The following is a 26,632-nucleotide window of genomic DNA, read 5'->3' as shown; positions in this document are numbered from 1 at the left end:
AAAATATAAATATATATATATATATATATTTTTTTTTTTAAATAAAATAAATAAAAATATAAAAAATAAATAAAAAATAAATAAATATTTTTTTAAATGAATAATATTTTTTAAAAGTTTAAAAAGGATTTTATAAAAATTTCATGATTACACCAAAAAATAAAATGTTAACATATTAAAAAACTTCGAGCTAAAAAATTATAAACATATAAATAAAAATTAAATTTGAAAAACAAATTAACACGCAAAATAATATATATATTTTTTTATTTCATCGGACATACTTTTTTTTCGAAAATAATTATGAAATTATTATCGTAAAAATAAAAATATGTTTTAATTCACAAATATGGAAATTATTCTTAAAAAAATACAAAATTTATTTTATTTAAATTGCCATAAAAAAATATAATTTTTATAATTAAGAAAATCTTAAAAATCAGTCATTTGAATTTTAAAGGACCTTATTATACAATAATAGAAACCGAACAAGAAAAAAATTAAATATAACAGAAATGCAAAAAAATATATATTTTATATAAAAAGGATTAAAATATTTAAAAAATATGATATTTTAAATAAATTTTATTTCATAAAAATCGAAGCAAAATACAAAGGAACTTCATTAAATGATAATAAAAATATAATTTTTAAAAATAAAAACTAACTAATTAAATAAAATTAGTTATTTCGGATTTTGAATAAAAATAAATAAATAAATTGAATAAAATAGAAAATATTAAAAATTTGAAATTATTTTAACATCATTTTAAAAACTAAAAATATTTGTCTAAAGAAGAATAAAAAGCCATTATAGATTTCGAAATTATTAAAAAAAGAATCTTCAAATAAGTTTACTAAATTGGAAAATATTTAAATAATCTAAAAATAAAACTAACCAAAATCGTTTTGAAAAAAAAAAAAATAAAATATATGTGCTACATTTTTAAATAAAAAATATGATAAAATTGAAAAAAAGTGTACTGAAAATGATTCCAATACATGAAAATATATAATGTAATTTTCGAAAATCAAAATTTTAAAAATTTCAATATAGCCACAAAATATTTGCGCATATCATCGTAAAATAAGACATCTTTTTAAATTTTATCCCCGAAATCTTTTGAAAATGAAAATAACATTTTTTTAAAAATTAATTAAAAAAAAATAATAATCCCACTTCTTCCTTGAAAATAATTTTAAAAATATCCACCATAACACCTGAACCCTCACGCACCTATCAAGATTTCAAACATTTGTCACACATCTCATATAATTGAAGGAAATACTCGACATAGTCCAAATCTGACACGTTGTATTATTTATATTTGCCTTAGGATAGAAACGAAATAGAAAATATTGGCCCACTCCTTCGGGCCATACTCACTCTTAACGCAAATCTAAACTTATTTTATTATAAGCGGATATAGGCGGAGTTTCGACGAAACCAACTGATACTTCTTACCTTGTTATACCCTCAGCCACATATGGCTACAGAGGGTCTGGCGCCAAGATGAAATCGGTCCACTTCTTCCTGGCCCAAGGCCTGGGGTATAGCAGTGCACTCTTTCTCGTACCTCCCCCACAGTATGTCGAAATTTTGAATATCCATCAAGCTCATAAAACACGAAATTAACATCCTATTCTGCTTAGACTTGGCACATCTGAATATTTCTATGAACACAGGATCTGTTATCAGGGCGGTAGAGATCGGACCATTCCTTCTGGTATCTCCCCCACAAAGTTTTGAATAACAACAAACATTTATAAAATCCGAAATAAGCATCAGGTTCTCTTTATATTTTACACATATAAACATTTTTGCAAAGACAAGATCTGTTGTGAAGATGGGTCCTCTCCTTCTGGTACCTCCCCCACAAATGCTGAAATGCTTTTGAATATCCACGAAGCTCATAAAAACCGAAATCAACATCCGATTTCATTTCAGACTTGATACAATTCAATATTTCCTCAACAAAAGATCTGTTATAAAGATAGTTGAGATTGCATCATTTCTTTGCTACCTGCCCCACAAAGGGTTCAAGATTTTGAAAAACACACGCTGCCCAAATGGTGCTCTGCGTTATTTTGGTCTATTTCCGGCAGAGCGCTTTCTTGAGGTGATCGACACTTTGGTATTTTTAGTGCCAAATTGGCTCTTTCCAAAATTCTCCAGACACAATTGTCCAACAGATTGGTATCCGGAGGATTTTTGGAGCGTGCTGAGTCCTGTTGGAATGTCCAAGGTCTGCGGCCAAAATGTTTGCGTGCTCAAGGCTTTAATATACCCTCCAGAATATTTTCGCCATAATATTCGGCATTTATTCTGATGCCACCCACGGTCGATTAATACGAGCGGAGAGCGACCATCGGCTGTTATGGCGCCCCCAAACCATCACCATGGCCTTCGCTTCAGTTCTGGTGGAAGGTGCACATTTCCAGCTGACGTCTTTGGCAAGCAAACACGATCATTTTGTTGTCGTTGTTTCCAAACTGCTCTGCTAGACAACGAATTTTTTCTCATCGGAGACGGAGAAAACCAAATTCGGCAGTTCCCCACTTTCGGCGAAGCGAAGCAACTCTTTAGCTATTTTGCGTCTATTTTAGCTCTGTTGCGGTGTAAGTTCTTTCACTTTTTGGAATTTCAATGGCTTTACCCCGAGCTCATTTTTCATTCATTCAATATTTGTCGAATGGAATATTGCAACATGTTCAGCTCCTGAGCCATTTTTCGGCCACTGCGCCGCTGGTTTCGATTTAGTCGCTTCTTTACTTTTCGAGCCATTTTTGCTGATGTTGCTGTTTTCTTCCGTCCACTTTCTTGACGTCGCTACTGGCTACGCTTCCAGTATCACATAATCGGTAACGAGCGATGGTACGAGACACAAAAGATTTATTCACATTTAAATGCTGGCGTGCTCTAACGATAGCCACTTGGTTGGTGGTTTTCCAGCCAAATATAAAGAAATCACACTATCCCGCTTGAATTCCGAATAAATTTTTTTTCTGGAAAATTCTCACCAAAATGCTTTCGTACGCTTGTAAAAAATATAATGAGCTGTCACTGGAATAATTTTAAAAACTGTCGGACGAGTGACTTAGATATGACAGCAGTCGGAAGTTGGTTGCAGTTTTTTTCATATCACCCAGTATTCATAAAAATTTGTTTCCAATATTAATTTCGATTAAAAAATTAAAAAAAAAAATATTTTCAAATATGAAATTAAAAACCCATCAGAGACGTCATAAAAATCTCAAAATAAATTACAAAAAAAAAAAAAAAAATCCGAAATACCCATTAAAATGACTTGATTAGAAATTCCGATCCGAAAAAACAAATAAATTATATTTCCTATTTCAGGAGAATTCTTTTATATTTTTTCCTACAAGTCTGACTGGCTCCATAAAACGAACGAATGAGACATTGATGCGAATTGTCATGGGACGTGACATGAGAATAACTTAAAATTTCAACAACAGCAACGCAACAAAACAAAAACAACGACGTCTTTAGGTTTCTTAATTACATCTTCTGTTTTATTTGCTGTCCTTCTTCATTCGATGAGAGACACACACACACGTATATTAGAAGAGCATCTTTCTAATGCTGGGCACAAATACACATAGTCCGCAACCACTCTGCAATTTTGAGACAGCAATTTTCGATGACATGAAAAATAGTTGTAGGAATTGCACAGCATTTTTTTTTTCGAAAAACCCATTTTGATTTATGGCCACCAATTTTTTTTTCTCTTTTTTTTTTTTTTTTTTGGCATCAGAGGTGACACTTGGCAGTCAGGAGGAAGGTTTGAATCGATGTTTGGTTCGAATAGCAAATTGAGTAAAAGGAAAACCATTTTGGAGGGCAATGAAGTGTCAGGCAAAATAAAAACAAATAAGGAAAAGTCAAAAGTCGGACAGGGCCGATTATATGATACCCTACACCACTATGCATGTTTAGTAGAGCACCCGTAACAAAAGAATTTATTTGAAGTAGATCAGACCACCAACCAGCCTTTGGCTTTAGAGCAGTTATAGTTTGGTTTCAGAGGGAACTTATATATGGGAGGCATAGCCAATTCTGATTAAGGATTTTAAGGAGCTATATCCAATTTTTAGCTGATCTCGATAAATTTTGGCCAAGTTATTTCCGAGCTTTACCAAATATCATTATTGTCGAATAGATAACACGAATTTGAGGGACTTAAACACCAAATCGGATGAAACATATGTATGAGAGCTATAGCTATATCCGAACCGATTTTTTCCAAATTTTATGTACATGTACCTCTTACCTACCACTTAGACTTAAATCGGTCGGATGTAAGAAAATTCAGGACTTTTGAGCAGATATTTGCCATTTGGTGCACAATTAACCCCGAATCGGTTGAAAATATATATATATATATATATATATATGGGAGCTATATCCAAATCTGAACCGATCTTGACAAAATTTGATACACTAATTTCAGAGTTGTACCTGATGTCTTATACCAAAATTCATTGTTGTGGGGTGCATATTATGAATGTGGGCGACCTAAACACCAAATCGGATGAAACATATGTATGAGAGCTATAGCTATATCCGAACCGATTTTCTTCAAATTTTATGTACCTGCACCTTTTACCTACCTCTTGGACTTAAATCGGTCGGATGTACCAAAATTCAGAACTTTTTGGCAGATATTTGCCATTTGGTGCACAATAAAACCGAAATCGGGTGAAGATATATATGTGTGGGAGCTATATCTAAATCTGAACCGATCTTGACAAAATTTGATACACTTATTTCAGAGCTGTACCTGATGTCTTATACCAAACTTCATTCTTGTAGGGTGCATATTACGTATGTGGGGGACTAAAACACCAAATCGGATGAAACATGTATGTGAGAGCTATATGTATATCTGAATCGATTTTCTCCAAATTTTATGTACCTGCTATTAGACTTAATTCGGCCGGGTGTACCAAAATTCAGGACTTTTGAGCAGATATTCGCCATTTGGTGCACATTTAACCCGAAATCGGTTGAGGATATATGGGAGCTATATTTAAATCTGATCCGATTATCACCAATTTCAATAGGGTTTATCCTAGGACTAAACAAATATTTTTTGCAAAATTTCATCTCAATCAGATAATAAATGCGACCTGCATTTTGTTCACAAGAATACATGGACAGACGGACTGACATGCATAAATCAACTCAAAATGTGATTCTATGGAGATCCTCAAAAATAACTATGGGTCTATCTCGCTTCCTTCTCCATGTTCCAAACAAATGCACAAAGACATAATACCCTGACCACCTTGTGGTGTAGGGTATAAAAACATTTATTGGTCTGAGAGTCCTGACTAGAAAATCTTTCAGGAATCAATCAAACGAAAATGGACAATATCAGTCCCCTGCATCAAGTGCCTTTCCCATAAGGGTACAAATTTTGAATAATTACAATTTTTCTAAAATGTGATGTAAGAGTTCGACTGTTTTCAAATTCACACATTCCAATATTTATATTAACCCAAGGCCTAGTGTTAAAATGGAATATATCGGTCCGCTCCTTCTGGTAGCTCCCCCACAAAGGGTAAAAATTTTGAATATTCATACAGTTCATAAAACGCGAAAATAACATTCAACTCCATTCAGACTTGGCACATCTCAATATTTCTATCAACACAAGATATGTTATGAAAATGGTAGAGATTGGACCACTGCTTCTGGCACCTCCCCCACAAAGCCCAAAGTTTTGAATATCCAAAACGACTATAAATTCCGAAAAAAGCATCCGGTTCTTTTCGTATTTCACACATCCCATTATTCCTACAAGTACAAAATCCGCTGTGGAGATGGAATATATCGGCCCACTCCTTCTGGTACCTCACCCTCAAAGGATCAGAATTTTGAATATCCCTGAAGCCCATAAAATAGGCTAATGTTAATATCCGATTCCATTCAGACTTGGCACATCTCAATATTTCCATCAACACAAGATACGTTATGAAGATGGTAGAAATCGGACCATTTCTTCTGGCACCTCCCCCACAAAGGTCAACATTTTGAATAACCAAAACGACTAAAAAATACGAAATAAGCATCCGGTTCTCATCAAATTTCACACATGCCATTATTTCTGCTAGCACAAGATCTGTTGTGAAGATAGGCTACATCGGATCTCTCCTTCGAGTACCTCCCCCCTAAAAAGGGTGAACGTTTTAAATAACCAAAACGATCATAAAATCCCGAAATAAGCATTCTGTTCTCTTCAAATTACACACATCTCAATATTTTTATTAACCCAAGGTCTGGTGTGAAGATGGAATGTATCGGTCTACTTCTTCTGATACCACTCCCACGAAGGGTCAACATTTTTAATATCCATGAAGCTCATAAAACACGAAATTAACATCCGATTCCATTCAGACTTGCCACATCTCAATATTTTCATCAATCAAAAGATTTCTTATAAAGATCGGACCACTGCTTCTGGCACCTCTCCCAACAAAAGGGTCAAAGATTTGAATAACCAAAACGACTATAAAATCCGAAATAAGCATCCGGTTCTCATCAAATTTCACACATGCCATTATTGCAACTAGCACAAGATCTGCTATGAAATTGGAATGTACCGATCCACTCCTTCTGTTACCTCCCCCACAAAGGATCAGAATTTTGAATATCCCTGAAGCCCATAAAATAGGCTAATATTAATATCCGATTCCATTTAGACTTGGCACATCTCAATATTTTCATTAACACAAGATCTGCTATGAAGATGGTAGAGATCGGACCATTTCTTCTGGTACTTCCCGATATTTGGTATTTTGATCGATACCTCCCGATATTCAGTATTTTGATGATTTTTGCGACATTATTCCCCGGAATTGTTACAAATTTGGTATTTTAAGTTCGTAATGGATACTAGAGCTTATGGCGGAAGATTGTCTGTGTAGGTCCACGTCTCCCTATAGCCCCCATATAATGGTACCTCCCCATATTCGGTATTTTGATAACTGTAGAGACATTATTCCCCGAAATTGTTTCAAATTTGGTATTTGAAGTCCGTAATAGATATTACAGCCTATGACAGAAAATTGTCTGTGCAGGTCCACGTCTTCGTATAGCCCCCATATAACGGCACCTCCCGATGTTCGGTATTTTGAGGATTTTAGCTACATTATTCACCAGAATTATTTCAAATTTGGTATTTGGAGTTCGTAATGGAAGCTACAGCATACGACAGAAAATTGTCTGTCCAGGTCCACATCTTCGTATAGCCCCCATATAACGATACCTCCCCATATTCAGTATTTTGATGAATTTGGCAACATTATTCACCAGAATTGTTTCAAATTTGGTATTTGAAGTTCGTAATGGATACTACAGCCTATGCCAGAAAACTGTCCGTGCAATTCCACGTCTTCTAATAGCCCCCATATAACGGTACCTCCCCATATTCGGTATTTTGATGAATTTAGCAACATTATTCACCAGAATTGTTTCAAATTTGGTATTTGAAGTTCGTAATGGATATTACAGCTTATGACAGAAAATGTTCTGTCCAGGTCCACATCTTCGATACCTCCCCATATTCGGTATTTTGATGAGTTTAGCAACATTATTCACCGGAATTGTTTCAAATTTGGTATTTAAAGTTCGTAATGGATACTAAAGCCTATGACAAAAGATTGTCTGTGTAGGTCCACGTTTCGGTATAGTACCCATATAACGGTACCTCCCCATATTCGGTATTTTGATGATTTTAGCGACATTATTTACAGATTTTTTTTTGCAAGTTTCGCATTTGAATATTGTAATGGCTTATGGCAAATGTTGCCTATGCAGGTCCACGTCGTCGTATAGACCCTAATATACAAGCTATATTCGATATTTTTAAGATTTTAATAGAATTTTTAATGGATTTTATTTTTTATTTTATTTTATTTTTTATCTTTTTTTTTTTTTTTTGAAAATTGCCAAATTCGTTCTATATAGTGAAGGGTATTCAAATTTTAGCCTGGCCTTAGCTGCCTTTTTACTTGTTCTCCTCTACTTTCATAATCTGTTGATTTTTTTGCCTATAATTATTTTTTGTGTTGCACAGTGTTTTTTTTTTTTTTTTTTTTTTTTTTTTTTTTTTTGTAAAAAAGAAAAATTAAAATCCACTTTTCTTGGTCTGAGGGTCTTGGTCAAAAAATTTTAAAAATCCACGTTTATAACTCGCAGAATCTGGGCTAAAAAAATATATATTTTTTTTAAAAATCCGAGTTGATAACTCAGAGTGTCTTGTTTGACAAATATTCAAAAAAACAAGTTAAAAAGTATCAGTCGGTATTACCGCCAGATATATACCCTCAGCGTATGTTCGATTATGTAAATATATTTTGACTAGTGTTAAGATTATTCAAACGTTTGACCCTCTATGGAGCAGATCCCGAAGGAATGGGCCATTATCGCCCATTTCCTATCGGACCCAAAAATATGATATAAATATTTCGACAGATATGCAAAGTCTAAATGGAATAGGATGTTAATTTGGCGTTTTATGAGCTTCATGGATACTCAAAATTTCAATATTTTGTGGGAGAGGTACCAGAAGGAGTGGACCGATGTATTCCCCCATTCACACCAGACCATGGGTTAATACAAATATTAGGATGTGTGAAATTTGAAGACAATCGGATCTTTTACATCACATTTAATGAGATTGTAATTATTCAAAATGTTGACCCTTTGTGGGATAGGTACTTGATAGAGTGGACCGATAGGTACTTGATAGAGTAGACGGATATTGTCCATTTTTTCACCTGACGTACCACTGATGCAAATATTAGGATTTGCAAAGTTGGAGCGACATAGGATTATCCTTTCTCTGTTTGTTCAGTAAATTATTATTATTTTTTTTTTAAATATTGACATATTGTGGGGGAGGTACCAGAAGGAATGGACCGATATTGCCCATCTCCGAACTCGATCTAAGTTTGACAATAATGTTACGATGTACCAAGTTTGGATCAAATCGGATACTCAGACAGATGGACGGATGGACGGATGGACATCGCTAGATCGACTCCAAATGTCCTGAAATGGATTTGGTCCAAAGAGACCTAGGGTCTGAAATAGCTATTTCGATGAGACACGTTTTGGTCGTATCAAATGGCTGAGGGTATAATAATCGAACATTGGCTTAGGGTATACATCTGTCGGATGTCTGTGACAGGAACTTTTTTTATTAAAAATAAGAATTAAAATCCACTTTTCTTGTCCTGAGGGTCTTGGCTAAAAAATGGTTCAAAAATCACCGCTTATAACTCGAAGAGTCTGGGCTAAAAATATTTAAAAAATCCACGTTTATAAGTCAGAGATTCATATTTGAATGAATATTCCAAAAATACAGGTTTACATTTAAGAATCCATGTTTATAACTCGGAGATCTTTGTCAAAAATGGTTAAAAACCGACGTATATAACCCGTAGGGTATTGTTAAAAAAATTGTGTAAAAATCCAAGTTCATAATTTGGTAGATCTGGATTAAATATCTAAAAAAAAAATATTTTTCTTGATCTGAGGGTCTGGCTTGAAAAATGTTCAAAAAAAAAAAAATACGTCTATAACTCGTAGATAGTTGGCTAAAAAATAATCAAAAAAATATAGGGATTTTTTTAAATCCATTTTTAACCCTTACAAACCACCTGGAGGTTTCTACTCTGTGCGCAAATATTTTGTTTAGCTATTTATTGAAAATTGTAAATAAATTAACACAAAAATAACCAAACTCAAATACACCTGCAGCTATAATAAAATACACACACGAATTTGTGGACTAAAACAAATACAAATAAACGGAGAACAAAAACGAAACGCAAAACAAAATCTCAACCTCTTCTCTAAACCACGGAATTAATTATAAAATATCAAAACAAAAAACCCAAAAACAAAAAAGTTCCGTTACAACAACAAAAAGTGTAAAAGTGAAAAAAACAACAACAACAACAAAATCCTCAACAACATATTCCATATCAAAATTCCATATATCCTTCTTGCCACTTCCCTCCCCCTATGGTATTGACGACCAGCACCAATTTGACGGGTAGCATTTCGCCCAACACCAATTGCAACAATACGCCCAGTTTTACCGCCCTGGCCCTGCCATCGCCCACACCCGCTGCGGCCAACAACTGCATCAATGGCGGTGCGAACATGAAAAATTCCACCAAACGCGATGTTATTGTCCGGCCAATTCGTTGCTTAATTAACGGCTGTGCCCGCGGTGCTGAACTAACAGTGGCTGCGCCATTCAAAATACCCACCCACTGGACGAGGATGTTACGAATGACCAGCAGTCCGAAAATAATGATTGATGATTTGTTACAGGTAATACAAAAACAAAATTAGAAAAGAAAATTGGAATTTGTTTTTTTTTTTTTTTTTTGTTGGCAGATTTGTAAATTAAAAGCTAAGGTTGTAATCGTTAGGCATGGAGGACAAAAAAAATGTTAAGGAAAATGGGAAGACACCTGTGAAGAGTAAAGGAAAATATCAAAATTGTTTTTCACCTCAAAGACTTCCATATAACTAGGAAACCAAAACAATAGAAGGGCGGGCTGACCTTGCAATACCATATACGGCTATACTTCGGGATGAAAATTGTAAGAAGTAATCCTGTTAGAAATGGGTCATCCTTTGAGACAACAACCCAACAGATTATGAAAGTAGAGCTTAAAAGAGAAGACTCTTGTATCGGCGTTTTGAAAATTACTTCGCAAAGTAATCAAAATAGAGAGGGGAACTTTCCCCCTCTTCCACAAAAATTTTGAACTCTTCGGATTAATATGTCCTATATTCCTTGGAAACCTTACATTTTAATATTGCAGATGGCAATACGAGGATTATTTTGTTTGAAAATTTTAACCCTCAAGCGAGTCAACAAAGGGGTCAATTAGATACTTTTTTCAATAAAAGCTTAAAAATCTCCCCTTAAACGGGGTCCTCCACAAAATTATTTGCCATAAAATTCTACTATAGGCCCTAGAAGACATCAAAAGCCTAAGACTTACCTAAATGGCAAAAGTTCATATATTTTTAAAACACGTTTTCGGGTTAAGGTCGTACTTCACACGAGTTTATGCAAAATTCTCCCCAAAAGCAGAATTTTCGAAAGATGGCGCCAAAGAAAAAATATTCCCCATCAAATTTCCCATAAGTTACCAAAGAAAATAAATCTCTGCTTTCGTCAGATATAACGAAAAAATTAGTTTCAATTCTAAAAAAGAAAAACTTACAAATATATCCCATTTTTATACCCTACTCCACCAGGTGGTCAGGGTATTATGTCTTTGTGCATTTGTTTGTAACAGACGACAAAAGGAACCAAGATAGACCCATAGTTCCTTTGGATGATCTGCATAGAATCACATTCTGAGAAGATTTATGCATGTCCGTCCGTCCGTCTGTCCGTCCGTCCGTCTGTCCATGTATTTTTGTAAACAAAGTACAGTTCGCATTTATTACCCGATCCAAATGAAATTTTCCACAAGTGATTTGTTTGGGCCAAGGACGAACCCTATTGAAATTGGAGATAATCGGTAAAAATTTAGATATAGCTCCCATATATATCTTCGTCCGATTTGCCTTTTATTGTGCACCAAACGAGTAATATCAGCCCGAATAGTATGGAATTTTGCACATACAACCAAATTAGGCCTGAAAAAGAGAATGCCAAATTTGATCGAAATCGGTTCACATATAGCTATAGCTCCCATATATATTGTTTATCCGATTTGTTATTTTAGTCCTCCGCAGCCATAATATGCACTCTGTAACAACAATATTTGAGGAAAGATATGAAATACAGCTCAGAAATACCTTTGCTAAATTTTATAGAGATCGGTTCGGAGTTGTATATATATCCCCCATATATAATTTCGTCCGATTTATTTTTTCTGGTGCACCAAACGTCTAATATTTGCCCAAATGAGATGAAATTTGGCACTTACGACCGAATTGAGTCTAGAAGCTAATATGTCAAATTTAGTGAAGATCGGTTCAGATATAGCTATAGCTCCCATGGTACAATGATATCAAGGTAGGGCTATGATACCATATGATTTCAATTTTTTTATTTTCTTGGCTTAATATGTCATCTTTATTTGTTTATGTATGTGTTTTCTTTTCAATAACAAAAAAATTGTTCAGAAAACATTCAAATTCGGATGTTTTCAAAATGTTTATTTCATCATCATCTAGAGTTTTTGTAGCGAAATAAACCTTTAGAGATATATAGAACCTGGTTTTGACCTTTCATTCAGTTATCGCGGTTTTCAATTATTTATTCAAAATAAATGCAACAAGTTGTTTGATTTTGTTATTGTTTTGATACTATTTCTGACATTACAAGCCAAACAGGTAGACCTCTATACTTGCAATTTTTTTAAAGTTGACCTACCTTCTCTTCATTGTACCATGATAGCTCCCATATATATTGTTCATCCGATTTGTTATATTTGTTACCCACAGCCGAAAATATGCACTCCGTAATAACGATATTCAGGGAAATATATGAAATACAGTTCAGAAATACCTTTGCCAAATTTTATCGAGATTACTTCCGATTTGGATATAGCTCCCATATATATATCGAATGGGCAATACAAGTCCGAATTTAAAAGATACTATACTTTTGAACTTTAAATTATTGAACTTTAAATTACAAATTATAATCATAGCGTTTATGATTGAATTCACCCATAAAAACTTTTAATTGTTATGTGGAGCTCTACTAAATTAGCAAAGTGGTGTAGGGTATCATAAAGTCGGCCCCGCCCGACTTTAAGACTTTCTTTACTGGTTTTTAGAAAAGAAATTGGATTTTTCAAGCAGAAAGTTCATGAAATAGTTAAAGATTGAACATTTTCATAGGGATTCCTTCCAAACATTCTACAAAATGTTAGGTCCCAGAAGACATCATAGCTTTAAATCTTATTTGAACGCCAAGAATTAATAAATACTAAAAATGCTTTTCAGGGTTAAATTTGTACCTTATGTGAGTTCAGGCAAAATTCGCCTACAAAACGTCAATTGAGAAGGATGCCATCAAAGACAAAAATCTTCGTCATCGAATTTCACTAGGGGCTACTAATGAAATATTAGAGCTGAAATATTAGAGCTACTAAATATTAAGAAAAAATCGATTTAATTTCAAAAACAAAAAACGCACAAATATTTTCCATTTTTTCATGGATCTTTTTCAATGACAAGAAATTGAATTTTTTAAACAGAATTTTCAAGAAATAGTTAAAAATTCTACTTAAGGTCCTAGAAGGCTTCAGAAGTCTAAATATTACATAAACGCCAGGAATTTATAAAAGAATAATGGAAAAACTAAGGTAATCGCACCAAAAAGTCTTCAAAATCTTTCGATTCCAAAGTTTACCGAAGAAGTTAAACTCTTGAACATCCGCAACAGGCCAAAAATATTTCCAAGTCGTTTCGCATTGATCACCACCACATTTAAATGCTAGGAATCAACAGAGACCTCAATATGAAATTTCACAATTCCAGTTCTATCCAAAGACCCAATCCCAAATTTATTGGCATACTCTTACTACGCAAATCCAAAACTACCTGCTTCTCTCCACCCTAGTGATCTCGATACCAAATTTTCTGAAATCCATCTCTATTCCAACAGCCAAAGTCAAATTTTATGGCATTTTGCACTTTTCGTGCGTACATATTAGGAATTTCCAAAACAACCTCCTTTTCTCAACGGCAGACACAAACAGTGACATTCATATCAAATTTTAGGAGTTCAGCTCTATCCCTTCACCAACTAAATACTGTTTACAAATTTGGTACGATTTAGTACTGTTCATACAATTATTGTACACATTTCCAATCACACCTTCAAATCTTAACCTCAGATGCCAACAGAGATCTCAATGTTAAATTGCGGGATTTCAGCTCTATACCTTCACCCAAAATCCGATTTAGTACCACTTAGTACTTTTCGTACAATTTGCAAAACTACCTTTAGGTTTTAACTCCAGATACCTCAATATCGAATTTCCGGGATTGAAACTTCAAACATTTACTCAATAGTAAATATTGTACTGTAAATAGTGTACTGTTCAGTACTTTTCGTACAATTATGGTACACATTTTCGAAAAATTCTCTATTTGTCCAGGCTACACTTGACAACCTATCCTAATACAAAATTTCAGATTTCTAACACTATCTGATCACCCCAGTAGCAAATTGTATCTAATTTAGTACTTCGTACAATTTTAGTACACATTTTCAAAACCATCTCCATATCTCAATTCCAGATATCAACAGAGACCTCTATATCAAAATGGAGCCCTATCCCTTCACAAATTAACCAATTTAGTACCATTATGTACTTTTTGTACAAATAAAGGACGCATTTCCAAATCTCAAACACAAATACAGTCAGTAATCTATGCCTAATACTAAATAGAGTGCCATTCAGTACTTTTCATACAATGATAGTACACATATGGAGGTGATATGTTCAGGCTGCACATGAACAACAACCCTAATTCCAAATTTCAGATTTCTAGCACCATCTGTTCACCCAATACCAAATATATAGTATAAATTAGTAGTATAAATACACATTTCCAAAACCACCGAAATATCCCAATTCCAAATATCAACAGAGACCTCAATATCACATTTCGCGATTCCAGCTCTATCCCTTCACCTAATAGCAAAATTAGTACCATTTAGTATTTTTCGAATAATTTTTGTACACATTTCAAAAACCACCTCCATACACCCAGACTAGATATGAAAAGTGGCCCCAATACCAAATTTCAGATGTCAAGCATTATATGTTGACTCAATATCAAATTGTAACAAATTTGGAACTATATAGTACTTTTCGGAAAATTGTATTAAGCACTTCGAAAACCACCTCCATATCTCAATCCAAGATACCAAAACAGGCTTCAATATCAAATTTCGTGCTTCCACTTATATCCCTTAACGCAACACCAAATACACTATCATTCAGTACTTTTCGTGCCCTTGTAGTACACATTTGCCGAACCACCTCTCATACCAAATTTTAAGATTTTACCACTATACATTCAAATAGTTCCGAATGGTGTCAAATTTTGTGGATTTCAATACATTTGGCACACGTTTTGAATGGATTTAGAAAAAAAAAACCTTTAGCTGAGTCTTTATTATACCCTCCACCTTGGAAAGGAGGATATATTGACTTTGTCATTCCGTTTGTAACATCCCTAAATATTCGTCGTAGACCCCATAATGTATATATATTCATAATCAGCATGAAATTCTAAGCCGATTTAACCATGTCACGATACAGGCCACATTATTTAACGTAGAGCGTCAAAATTTAGCAGAATAATTTGTATTGTGTCTAGGATGGTTGGTATTGAAAATAAAATATAGCGGTCCACGTTTTGGTATAGGCCCCATATAACGGTAACTCCCGATATTCGGTATTTTGATTTTTTTTTGCCACATTTTTTCACGGATTTGTCTAGAAATTGGTATTTGTTGGTCTTAAGGGGTTCTAGCTCTTTTGGCGAAACACTGTATGCATTGGCCCACGTTTTTGTATAGCCCCATATAGCCGAATTTCCCGATATTCGGTATACCAAAAATTGGTATATAGGCTCTAATGTTTCCTTAAAAGTTTGGACCGGCCGAACTTAATGTTTTTTACTTGCTTTTCTGATAAACTTGTTGATATGTTTGGCCGAATTTATTGATTTGCACTGACGTTGAACTTCAATATGGAGTTTACAAAGTTGTCAATTTGTAGAACATGTGCCCAAGGATCAACTTTTTCCCTCCTACTAATGTATCAATCACTCAGAACAAGAAATAAATGTTATTATTAGTTTCCGCCAACAACCTAATTTTTGACCAGAAACTTTTCTTAATGGGTAAATTGTACTACAAATACTATTAATTAGAAGTTTATTGCTTAGTCTGGTGTATTAGTGTAATTGTTGTTATTTTTGGTAATTGTGGTATATATTTTTAGATTTTTATTCCTTCAAACTTATATTTTGCTTCGGAATATCAAATTTGTAAATTTATTTACTGGTTTGAATGATCAGAGCTTACAAATATCTTATTAAAAGATTGATTTATATAAAATAGGAAATCAAGATGGTCCAGTCCGATTGAGAGGTGTGTTATTCTATCACTCATAAACGTATGAGTGATTTCATCAATCATACGCAGAGTTGTCACACAAACGACCACGTATCGAATTAGGTTAGCATAACTCTAAATAGATCCCCTTCAATTTCCCATATTTTTGGAGAAAATTAATTTTTATGATTTTTTTAATATAAAATTTACAGGGCAATAGATTTTAATGTCCAGAAAGTTGAAACTTAATCGTTTTATTTGTATATTTTTATTTACATTCTCAGCGATTGTGTTTTACATTATAATCCCCCACCCCTCCCCTTTTGTAAACACTTCACATAAAATGCCATTGCAGTACACCATTGCGTATGACAAATGCCAACCTTGACATTTCTCAACACTCATACGCAACACGACATTGGGTAATTGTTTGTGTGGATTGGCGTGCAGACCAAGGAAAGGAAATCGGTCATAGACATTGAACTTCTTTTGTAGTGGTCACTCGTAATAGCCTTCCTGGCAAAGAGCAATCTTGGCAACCAGTTGCAATGGAGCAAATGTGCAAGTGTCGGAAGGAAATATTTTTAGAAAATGCTAGCATCAAACATTAAGAAATGTGGCATTTTGAACGAAATTTTAAAAGAAAAAATATCATTTTGTTGTTGCAAAATACTACGATATCACGAACAAACAAGCCAACACTGAAAAAATATTATTTGTGGTACTGAAGTTCGTTTCCCATTTTTCGAAAAAAAAATGCAAAATATTTTTTTAACAAAGTAAAAAGGTAAACTTTTTAGAATTTTTATGGATTTAAAAAATAGATATTTTTCAATGATGTCTGGGCCTTACAAAGTAGCTAAAATCATCAAAATATCGTATATAGGGAGGTACCGTTATATCGGTGCTACACAAAAACCTGTAGCTTCCATTACTAACTTCAAATACGACATCTCAAACAATTTCGTTGAGTACTGTACCTAAAATTGTCAAAATACCGAATATGGGGAGAAACTGATATATGGGGCCTATACGAAGACCTGGACCTGCATAGAAAATTTTCGGTCACAGACTGTAGTTCCCATCACGAGGGGTACCATTTACCTTGAAGATTCCGCTAATGAAGCTGGTTTTTAATGGGTCTATTGCCAATTTTGTACACATAAGTCGTTGAAAATAAAAATCGCTTTTTCCATTTTTGCCTACAATAAAAATTCAGATTTTTTGAACTGTCAATTATAGCGAACAGTCGATTTTTGATTTAGAAGTTTCAAACAAAACTCCTTCTTTTGTGTAATTCCGCCAAAGTATGATTAACAGCCGATTTGTATTTTCCCGACCCACAATTCGGAAAATTTCTTTAAAAAAAAACATACATAGAAAAATAAATCGGATTTCTCTAAAAGATTTCGACCTGGAAATGTTTCAAAAATAAGAGTCAACATCTCCAAGGGGACAGATTGTTCACCCTTCTTTTAGGTATGAAATAAAATTTAGAAATTCCCAGCTAACATCAGAAATCATCAGATTTCTTTTGAATTGAATTTTGAATTCGGTCCGAATCTCTACGGAATTCCTCTACAAAAGTTGTATGTATGTGGCCAACGGAAAGTTTCTCTAATTAATTTCTAAAAAATATATTATAGTCTCCATACGAACTCGCTCCGAATTTGAAAGAAAATTCTTTGAAAAAATTCGTAAAGATTCTACGTTTGGAATATTTTTATACCGTCCACCACACATAGTATGGGAGGGTGTTAAGTTCACAATTCATTTTGTAAGTCATCGAAAAAATAAGTTTAGACCTAATACAGTGCATATATTCTTGATCAGCGTGAAATTCTAAGACGATTTAGCCCCGTCCGTCCCTCTCTCCCTCTGTTGTAACCAAATCAAATAAATAAATATAGGAAGCTAAAATTTTGCACAAGTCAGTCTTATGTCTACAGGCAGTTCAAGTTCGAAGGAAGGCTATATTGGTCCACGAAATCGTATAGCCCCCATATAACGGTACCCGCCAATATTCGGTATTTTGTTGATTGTTGTCAAATTTTTCAATGGAATTGTTTGAAATCCTATCCAAGAAGTTTTTCGTGAGTACTTTTTACCCCTGAAATAGAATTGTCTCTATAGGTCCACGATATCGTATAGCTCCCATACAACTGTGCCGCCCTAGATTCGCTATTTGGATGATTTTAGCGACATTTTTCACCGGAATTGTTTCAAATGTTGTATTTAAATATTGTAATGGGTACTATAGCCTATGGCCAAAAATTGCACGTCTTCGTATAGCCCCATATAACGATACCTCCCGGTATTTCAATGATTTTAGGGACAAAACTCACTGAAATTATTTCAAATTTCGTATTTGAGGCTCGTAATGGATGCTACAAACTATGAGAGAAAATTATCTATGTAGGTTCACGGCTTCATATAGCCCACAAAAAACGCCACCTCCCTATATTCTGTATTTCGATGATAAAAGCGACATTTTTAACCGAAATTGTATCAAGTTTATTGATACTGGCGACAGTTTTAGGGGATTGTTAAAATTTCGTATTTAAAGTTCGAAATCGGTACTACAGTCTATAACAAAAAATTACCTACGCAGGACCACATCTTCGCATAGCCCCAATATAACGGGTTTCCATTGAGCAGTATTTTTACGACGGAATTTTTTTGAAAAATTGCAAGCTCCATCGAAATTTCATAGAGACCTATGAGATACACCTAAAATCGTTTGTACAATATATGGATCATGTCGGTCCAATTTTTGGTATAGACACCATGCAAGGATATACCCCGATTTCAATTTTTCCATTTTTTAGGCATATTTTTACACCCAAAGCCATATGGCTTCAGAGGGTACAAATCAATAGATACACCCAAAACGTGGCTCATCGAAGTAACGGTCTTAGAACTTAGGTCCGTTTGGACAAAATCCGTTTTAGGACTTTTAGAGTCGATCTAGGTATGTCCCTCTGGCTGGCTGACTAGTGCGCACGATAACTCTCGAAGGAAGTCTCCAATTTGGTCCAAACTTGGTACATCGTAATATTATTATCAAACTTAGGTCCAGATCGGCTAACATCGTTTTATCCTTTTGATACCTCCTCCACAAAATATCAATATTTTCAAAGAAAATATTTTACTGCACATAAAGAGCAAGGATGATTCCAATTTTGCAAATCCTAATATTTGCATAAGTGCTAGGCCAGGTGTGAAAATGCACAATATCGGTCCACTCCATAGAGTACAATCCAACCCCTCCCCCCCCAACAAAAGGGGCAAAAATTTGGATATTTATATCCTTATAAAATGTGATGTAAGAGTCCGATGGTCTTCAAATTACGCACATCACAACATTTTTATTAACCAAAGGTTTGGTGTGAAGATGAGATACATCGGTACACTGCTTCTGGTTGCTCTCTCACAAAAGGTCAAAATTCCCAATACCCCCATAAAACGTGTAATTGACATCTGATTCCATCCTGACTTGGCACCACTCAATATTTCTATCAAGACAAAATCTGTTATAAAGATGGTAGAGATCGGATTATTCCTTCTGGTACCCCTCCCACAAAGGATCGAAGTTTTGAATAACCAAAACAATCATAAAATCCAAAAAGAGCACCTGGTTCTCTTCAAAGTACACACATCACCATAGTTTTATTGATCCAAGGTCTGGTGCGATAATAGACAATATCGATCCACTCCTTCTGGTACCTCCCCCCAAAAAAGGGGCAAAATTTTGAATATCCATGAAGCGCATAATAATAATTCAGAATTGGTATATTTCAATATTTCCATCAACACAAGATCTGTTATAAAGATGGTAGAGATCGGACCATTTCTTATGGTACCTCCACCACATAGAGTTCAAGATTATGAAAAACAAAATGCTCAAAGAAAGCGAAATAAGAGTTCGAAAAGTAAAGAATCGACCGCTTCGCAGTGGCCAAAAAATGGCTCGTGAGCTGAACATATCGCAATATTCCATTCGGCAAATAATGAAAAATGAGCTCGGGGTAAAGTCATTGAAATTCCAAAAAGTGCAAGAACTTATACCGCAACGGAAAGAAAATAGACTCAAAAGAGCTAAAGGGTAGCTTCGATTGGCCGAAAGTGGTGAACTGCCAAATTTGGGTTTCTCTGTCTCCGATGAGACAACATTCGTTGTCCAGCAGTTTATAAACAACAACAACAAATATGATGATCGTGCGTACTTGCCTAAGAGGTCAGCTGAAAATGTGCACCTTCGGTTGGCCCGAACCAGACCAGTACTCAAGCGCCGGCCATGGAGATGGTGTGGGCCGCCATAACAGCCGATGGTCGCTCTCCGCTCGTATTAATCGACCATGGCTTCAAAATAAATGCCGAATATTATCGCGAAAATATTCTGGAGGGTGTATTAAAGACTTGGACACGCAAACATTTTGGTCGCAGACCTTGGATATTCCAACAGGACTCAGCACGCGCCACACATGAATGGTTACAAAATGGGGTTGTTCGCATTCCTCATTTGTACCGCATCATTTCCTCATTTCCACCGCATAATAGCCACCAAAACCTCCGGATACCAATCCGTTTGAATATTGTGTCTGGAGTATTTTGGAAAGCAAGGTTGGCACTAAAAAATACCAATGGGTCGATCACCTCAAGCAAGCGCTTTGCCGGGATTGGGCCAAAATACCGCAGAGCAACATTCGGCCAGCGTGCGACGGTTTCATTGACCGTTTGAAGGCCATAATTCGTGCCAATTCGAACAAATCTAAACTTATCTTTTCTTTTTCCATTATTTCCAGCAATTACACTGTGCAACAAAATTATTATTGTTTTTTTTTTCAATATTTAAATGAAAGACAAGAACCAATGAGATGAGATTATTGGTCCCTTCATCACTCGTATGTACAAGTTATGTTTAGCCCGAGCTTAATTCTGGTATTTTTTTTTTCTGGCCCATTTAAAAACCACAAAAGAAACTTAACTTTTTAGTCATTGAATCGGGTTTCATTGAATCGGCGTTTTTGAAGACAAGAAAATCGAATATGAATTCATTTATTTCTGCAAATCCTGCCATTCAACACTTCGCCTTTATTTAGCGAATAAAAGAACATTTTTAATCGGCTTTTAGCTTTCAATACGGCGAGTGACTGACTTCTGGAATAAATATTCAAAGATTCGTAGGTGTGTGTGTTTCTTCGTGGATTTTCCAACATTATTTGTTGATGTTTCTAAATATAGTTCGGAATAATAATAACACGATGTTATTTTTATGCTCGGCAAGGAATACAAACAAAAGAACATAAAAGAAAACATAATTCCTCTGTGGCAATTAAGGTGAATTCAGCATGACCTTGGCCAGAGGTAATCATCTCTGGACTTTTTTTGAATTGTTAATTAATATTTGGCTTTTCATAATTTGTAACAATTTAGAGGCAGTGGTGGTGTGCGCAAAGAGCCAGATAGAGGTGGCTAAATTATTCCAGGCATTGTTTACTGCTGTTGATGCTGGCAGGTACGTATGGAGTGGGGAGGGCGGGGCATTAGGGAACGCGCTTTCTACGAAATCTAAACTTTTCTGAGTGACTGTCTGGCAGACTAATTCATCAATGGCCAGGTGAAACGGCTAAAGCTGGAATCTTGAAATTTTGAGGGGAGGTTAATTTTGATGTGTAAGGGTGAGATGGGGATGGGTTTTTGGAAATTGAAAGGTACTAAATATGGTACCCTTTGTATTTGAGGAAGGAGTAGAGCTAGAACTCTTAAATTTGGAATGGGGGTCACTGATTGTAGATCGTCAAAGGATATCAAAGGGTTTTTGGAAATTCGCACTTTAGGTGTACGAAAAGTACTAAATGTACATTTGGTACTAAATTTTGTACAATTTGTATTACGAGATACGGATGGAGCTGGAGTGCAGGAATGGGATTTGGAGGAAATTTTTAAAATTTGTACTTATGTGCACGAAAAGTACTAAATGGTACTAAATTTGGCACAATTTCTTTTTGAGTGAACCAATAAAGCAGGAATTCTGAAATTTTGGAAATAAGATTTACTTTTGCACTCTAGGACTGAGGAATGTAGATGGTTTTGGATATCCGTACTTATGTCTTCTAAATGGTACTAAATTTGGTACAATTTAAATTTTGAGTGAACCAACAGAGTTCGAATACTGAAATTTTAAAATAAGATTTCTATTTTTCTGTATGATGCAGGTTATTAGGGAAATTTTTATTTATGTGTACTAAATGGTACTAAATTAGGTACAAATTGGAATTGTAGTGAAATGATAGGGCTAGAATTCTAAAATTTGGAATGAGAGTCACTGATGGAGTGCAGGATAGATGCACTAAAAGGTTTGTGGAAATTCGAAAATGGTTTCCGAAAAGTTCTAAAATGTTACTAAACTTCTAATATGGTACAATTTGGTATTAAGTGAACGGATAGAGCTAAAAACTTGAAATTTGGTACGATCAAATCAAGGTTGGAAAATAAATTTGATATATGAAGGTGGTTTCGGAAAAGTGTACTCAATGCACGAACTGCACTAAATGGTACTATATTTGGAAAAGTGTGGTTTAAGGTGAACGGATGAAGGTGGAATTTTGAAATTTTATACTGGGGTCCCTGTTGGTAGTTGGTTTATGATATAGAGATGGTTTTGAAACTATGTACTACATTTGCACCAAAAGTACTAAATGGTACTATATTTTGTACAATTTGTCAATGGGTGAACAGATAGTGTTTGAAATCTGGCATTTAGTATTACGGTCGCTGTTCATGTGTAGCCCGGACACATGGAGGTGGTTTCAGAAGTGTGTACCATAATTGTACGAAAAATACTAAGTGGTACTAAATTGGGTATTGCGTGAAGGTATAGAGTTGAGACAATAAAATGCTATGTTGCGTTTACTGTTGGTGTCTAGGATTGAAACGGTTATGCAAATCAGTTCTAAAATTGTACGAAAAGTACTAAATGGTACTAAATTTGGAATATTTTGGTTTATGGTGAACGGATGAAGGTGGAATTTTAAAATTTTGTACTGGGGTCCCTGTTGGTGGTAAATTTGTGATAAAAATGTGGTTTTGGAATTGTTTACTACAAGTGCACGAAAAGTACTATATAGTACGATATTAGGTACAATTTGTTAATGGCCGAACAAAAAGTGCTTGAAATCTAAAATTTGGTATTAGGGTCGCTGTTCATGTGTAGCCTGGACATACGAAAAAGGTTTCGGATATGTGTACTTTAATTGTACGAAAAGTACTAAGTGGTACTAAATTGGGTATTGGATAAAGGAATAGGGATGGAATCCATAAATTTGATTTTGAGGTCTCTGTTGGTATCTGCAAATGAGGTATGGAGTTGGTTTTGGAAATTGATAATTGTACGGAAAGTACTAAGTGGTACTATATTTGTTATTGGGTGAGGGGATAGAGATAAAATTCTGAAATTTGATATTTAGATTACTGATGGTATCTGCGTTTGAGATTTGGCGGTTGTTTGGAAATGTGTCCTATATTTCTACGAATAGTTCTTAATTATGGAAGGGAAGAAAATCCTCAAATTTGACATTGAGGTCTATGTTGGTATCACTAATTGAGAGATGAAAGTGGTCTCGGAAATGTGTACTATAATTGTACTAAAAGTACTAAATTTTGCGAAGCGATAGAACTGAAACCGTGATATTTTATATTGCGATTTATGTTGGAGAGCCAGTGGCGAACCCTATGTCAATAGGTGAGCCAGTGGTGAACCCTATGGCCATAGGTGAGCCAGTGGTGAACCCTATGGCCATAGGTGAGCCAGTGGTGAACCCTATGTCCATAGGTGAGCCAGTGGTGAACCCTATGTCCATAGGTGAGCCAGTGGTGAACCCTATGCCCATAGGTGAGCCAGTGGCGAACCCTATGTCCATAGGTGAGCCAGTGGCGAATCCTATGCCCATAGATGAGCCAGTGGTGAACCCTATGGCCATAGGTGAGCCAGTGGTGAACCCTATGACCATAGGTGAGCCAGAGGTGAACCCTGTGTCCATAGGTGAGCCAGAGGTGAACCCTATGCCCAAAAGGGTTCTGCAAATGAGTACTTAAATTGTACGAAAAGTACTGAATGTTACAAAATTTGGTAATGAGAGTGTATATGGCTGAAATCCTCAATATTTTATATTGTGGTCTCTATTGGTATCTGGAATTGAGATTTGAAAGTGGTTTTGAAACTGTGTACTATAATAGTACGAAAATTACTAAATAGTACTAAATTTGGTAATGGATGAAGGGATATAGCTGGAATCCTGAAATTTGATATGAATGTCACTGTTGGTGTCTGTGGTTGAGAGAAGGAACGGGGTTTTGAAATGCGTACTACAATTTAACTAAATGGTACTAAATTTGGTAATTGGGAAAAATGCGGAGCTGAAATCGTAAAATTTAAGGTCACTTTTGGTATCTGAGATTGAAATACAGAGATTTTTTGGAAATGTATTCTTTTGCAGTACGGAAAGAAGAAGGATAGGGCTGGAATTCTGAAATTGGTTAAAGAGGTCACTGTTGGTTTATAGGGTTTACATATGGAGACGATGAAATAGTTTTGGACAGAAAAATTAGATGTGGGTCCATTGTGAAATGGACCTTTACCTCCTCCTTTAAATGAAAGGCTTTGAAGACGTTTTGGTGTGAAAGGTAAACATTTTCCTACTACTCTTTCAGAATCAGGAAAAACTTGAATAAAATATAAAACCGTGATAGTAAGAAAATTTAGTACAAGGTCTGTGGCCAAAATGTTTGCGTGCCCAAGGCTTTAATACACCCTCCAGAATATTTTCGCGATAATATTCGGCATTTATTCTAATGCCACGGTCGATGCTAATACGAGCGGAGAGGGACCGACCATTTGCTGTTATGGTGGGCCACACCATCACCATGGCCTAAGTTGGCTTGAGTTCTGGTGGCCAACCGAAGGTGCACATTTTCGGCTGACCTGTTTGGTAAGTAAACGCGATCATTTTGTTGTTGTTGTTTACAAACTGCTGGACAACGAATGTTTTCTCATCGAAGACGGAGAAAACCAAATTCGGCAGTTCACCACTTTCGGCCAAGCGAAGCAACTCTTTAGCTCTTTTGAGTCTATTTTCTTTCTGTTGCGGTGTAAGTTCTTACACTTTTTGGAATTTCAATGGCTTTACCCCGAGCTCATTTTTCAATATTTGCCGAATGGAATATTGCAAGATATGTTCAGCTCACGAGCCATTTTTCGGCCACTGCGATGCGGGTTCAATATTTTCCGAGTGGAATATTGCGATATGTTCAGCTCAGGAGTCATTTTTTGGCCACTGCAATGCGGGTTTCGCTTCTCTACTTTTCGAACCATTTCTGCTGATGTTGCTATGTTTACTTCCGTCCACTTCCTTGACATATGTCAGGCTACGCTACCAGTATCACGGTTACGAGAGATGGTACGAGACCCAAAAGATTTATTCACATTTAAATGCTGAAGTGCTCCGACGATAGCCACTTGGTTGGTGGTTCACCAGCCAAATATAAAGAAATCACACTATCACGCTTGAATCTCCATCACGAATCACTTTCGGAAAATTCTCACCAAAATGCTTTTGTACGCTTGTAATCAATATAATGAGCTGTCACTGGAATAATTTTAATAGCTGTCGGATGAGTGGTTTAGAAAAGACAGCATTCTGAAATTGATTGCAGTTTTTCCCTATCACCCTGCATTTAAGGATGTTTCTAAAAAATAATATGTTGTCCATGCCTTCGAGCTACAAATGTACCTTTTATTTCATTCCTTTACTTTTGTTTCATCCGCTTTTAATATTGAGCTTTTTACTGCCTTTGTTTATTGCGCTAGTCTCCTCATTGTTTCCCTCTCGACACCAAAAGTTTTGAAAAATATAGAAACATTTTTACAACAACTATGACCTAAATACTCACACAACATTATTCTAATATGGTTGAGATTACAAGAGTATCCTCTGAACTTGAATAGGGGGTATAGATGAGGTGTCTGCCGTGAGTGTGCATGAAAGGAAAACGAAATTTCCACAAAAAAAAGTTTTTCTGTAGTGAAAAGTTTGGTCATGAAAAAATTCACTTTGCCCCGTTTTTATGGACTTCAAAGTTAGGAAAACTCAATAATTCTGAGGTAATATTTCAAGCATATATATGTATGATAAATATGCCTAATTGTACATGTGTTCATATGTAGACAGGCCAAATAAACAAAATGCGGATTATTTATTTATTTGTAAATGTAACAAAATATTATCGACTGGAGAAGGCAACAAAAGTGTCCTTGGGTTAAATATTTAAAAGGAATTTATTTATTTAAAATATTAACAGAGAACAAAGGTCAATTTGGGTGAAAAACGATAAGTTTCAAAGTGAAGTGAAGTTAATAGGTCAGAAAAAAAAAACACCAAACATTTATTAGGGTTCTCAACATTTACACTAGAGTG

General features: G+C 35.1%; 1 protein-coding gene across 1 annotated transcript in view; it reads left to right on the top strand.

Annotated features, from left to right (window-relative positions):
- The first annotated feature begins 10,060 nt into the window (after positions 1-10,060).
- Positions 10,061-26,632, top strand: part of LOC101893552 (transient receptor potential cation channel subfamily A member 1) — a 134,099-nt gene continuing 117,527 nt past the window's right edge. The window contains exon 1 of the mRNA XM_059119820.1: positions 10,061-10,375. Coding sequence (XP_058975803.1) covers positions 10,061-10,375 — 315 coding nt within the window. The remainder of the gene's footprint in view (positions 10,376-26,632) is intronic.

Source organism: Musca domestica, unplaced genomic scaffold, assembly GCF_030504385.1.
Source record: "Musca domestica strain aabys unplaced genomic scaffold, Musca_domestica.polishedcontigs.V.1.1 15, whole genome shotgun sequence".
Lineage (NCBI taxonomy): Eukaryota > Metazoa > Arthropoda > Insecta > Diptera > Muscidae > Musca > Musca domestica.
Note: the sequence above shows the minus strand (reverse complement) of the source record. Positions and strands in the feature narration are given on the sequence as shown.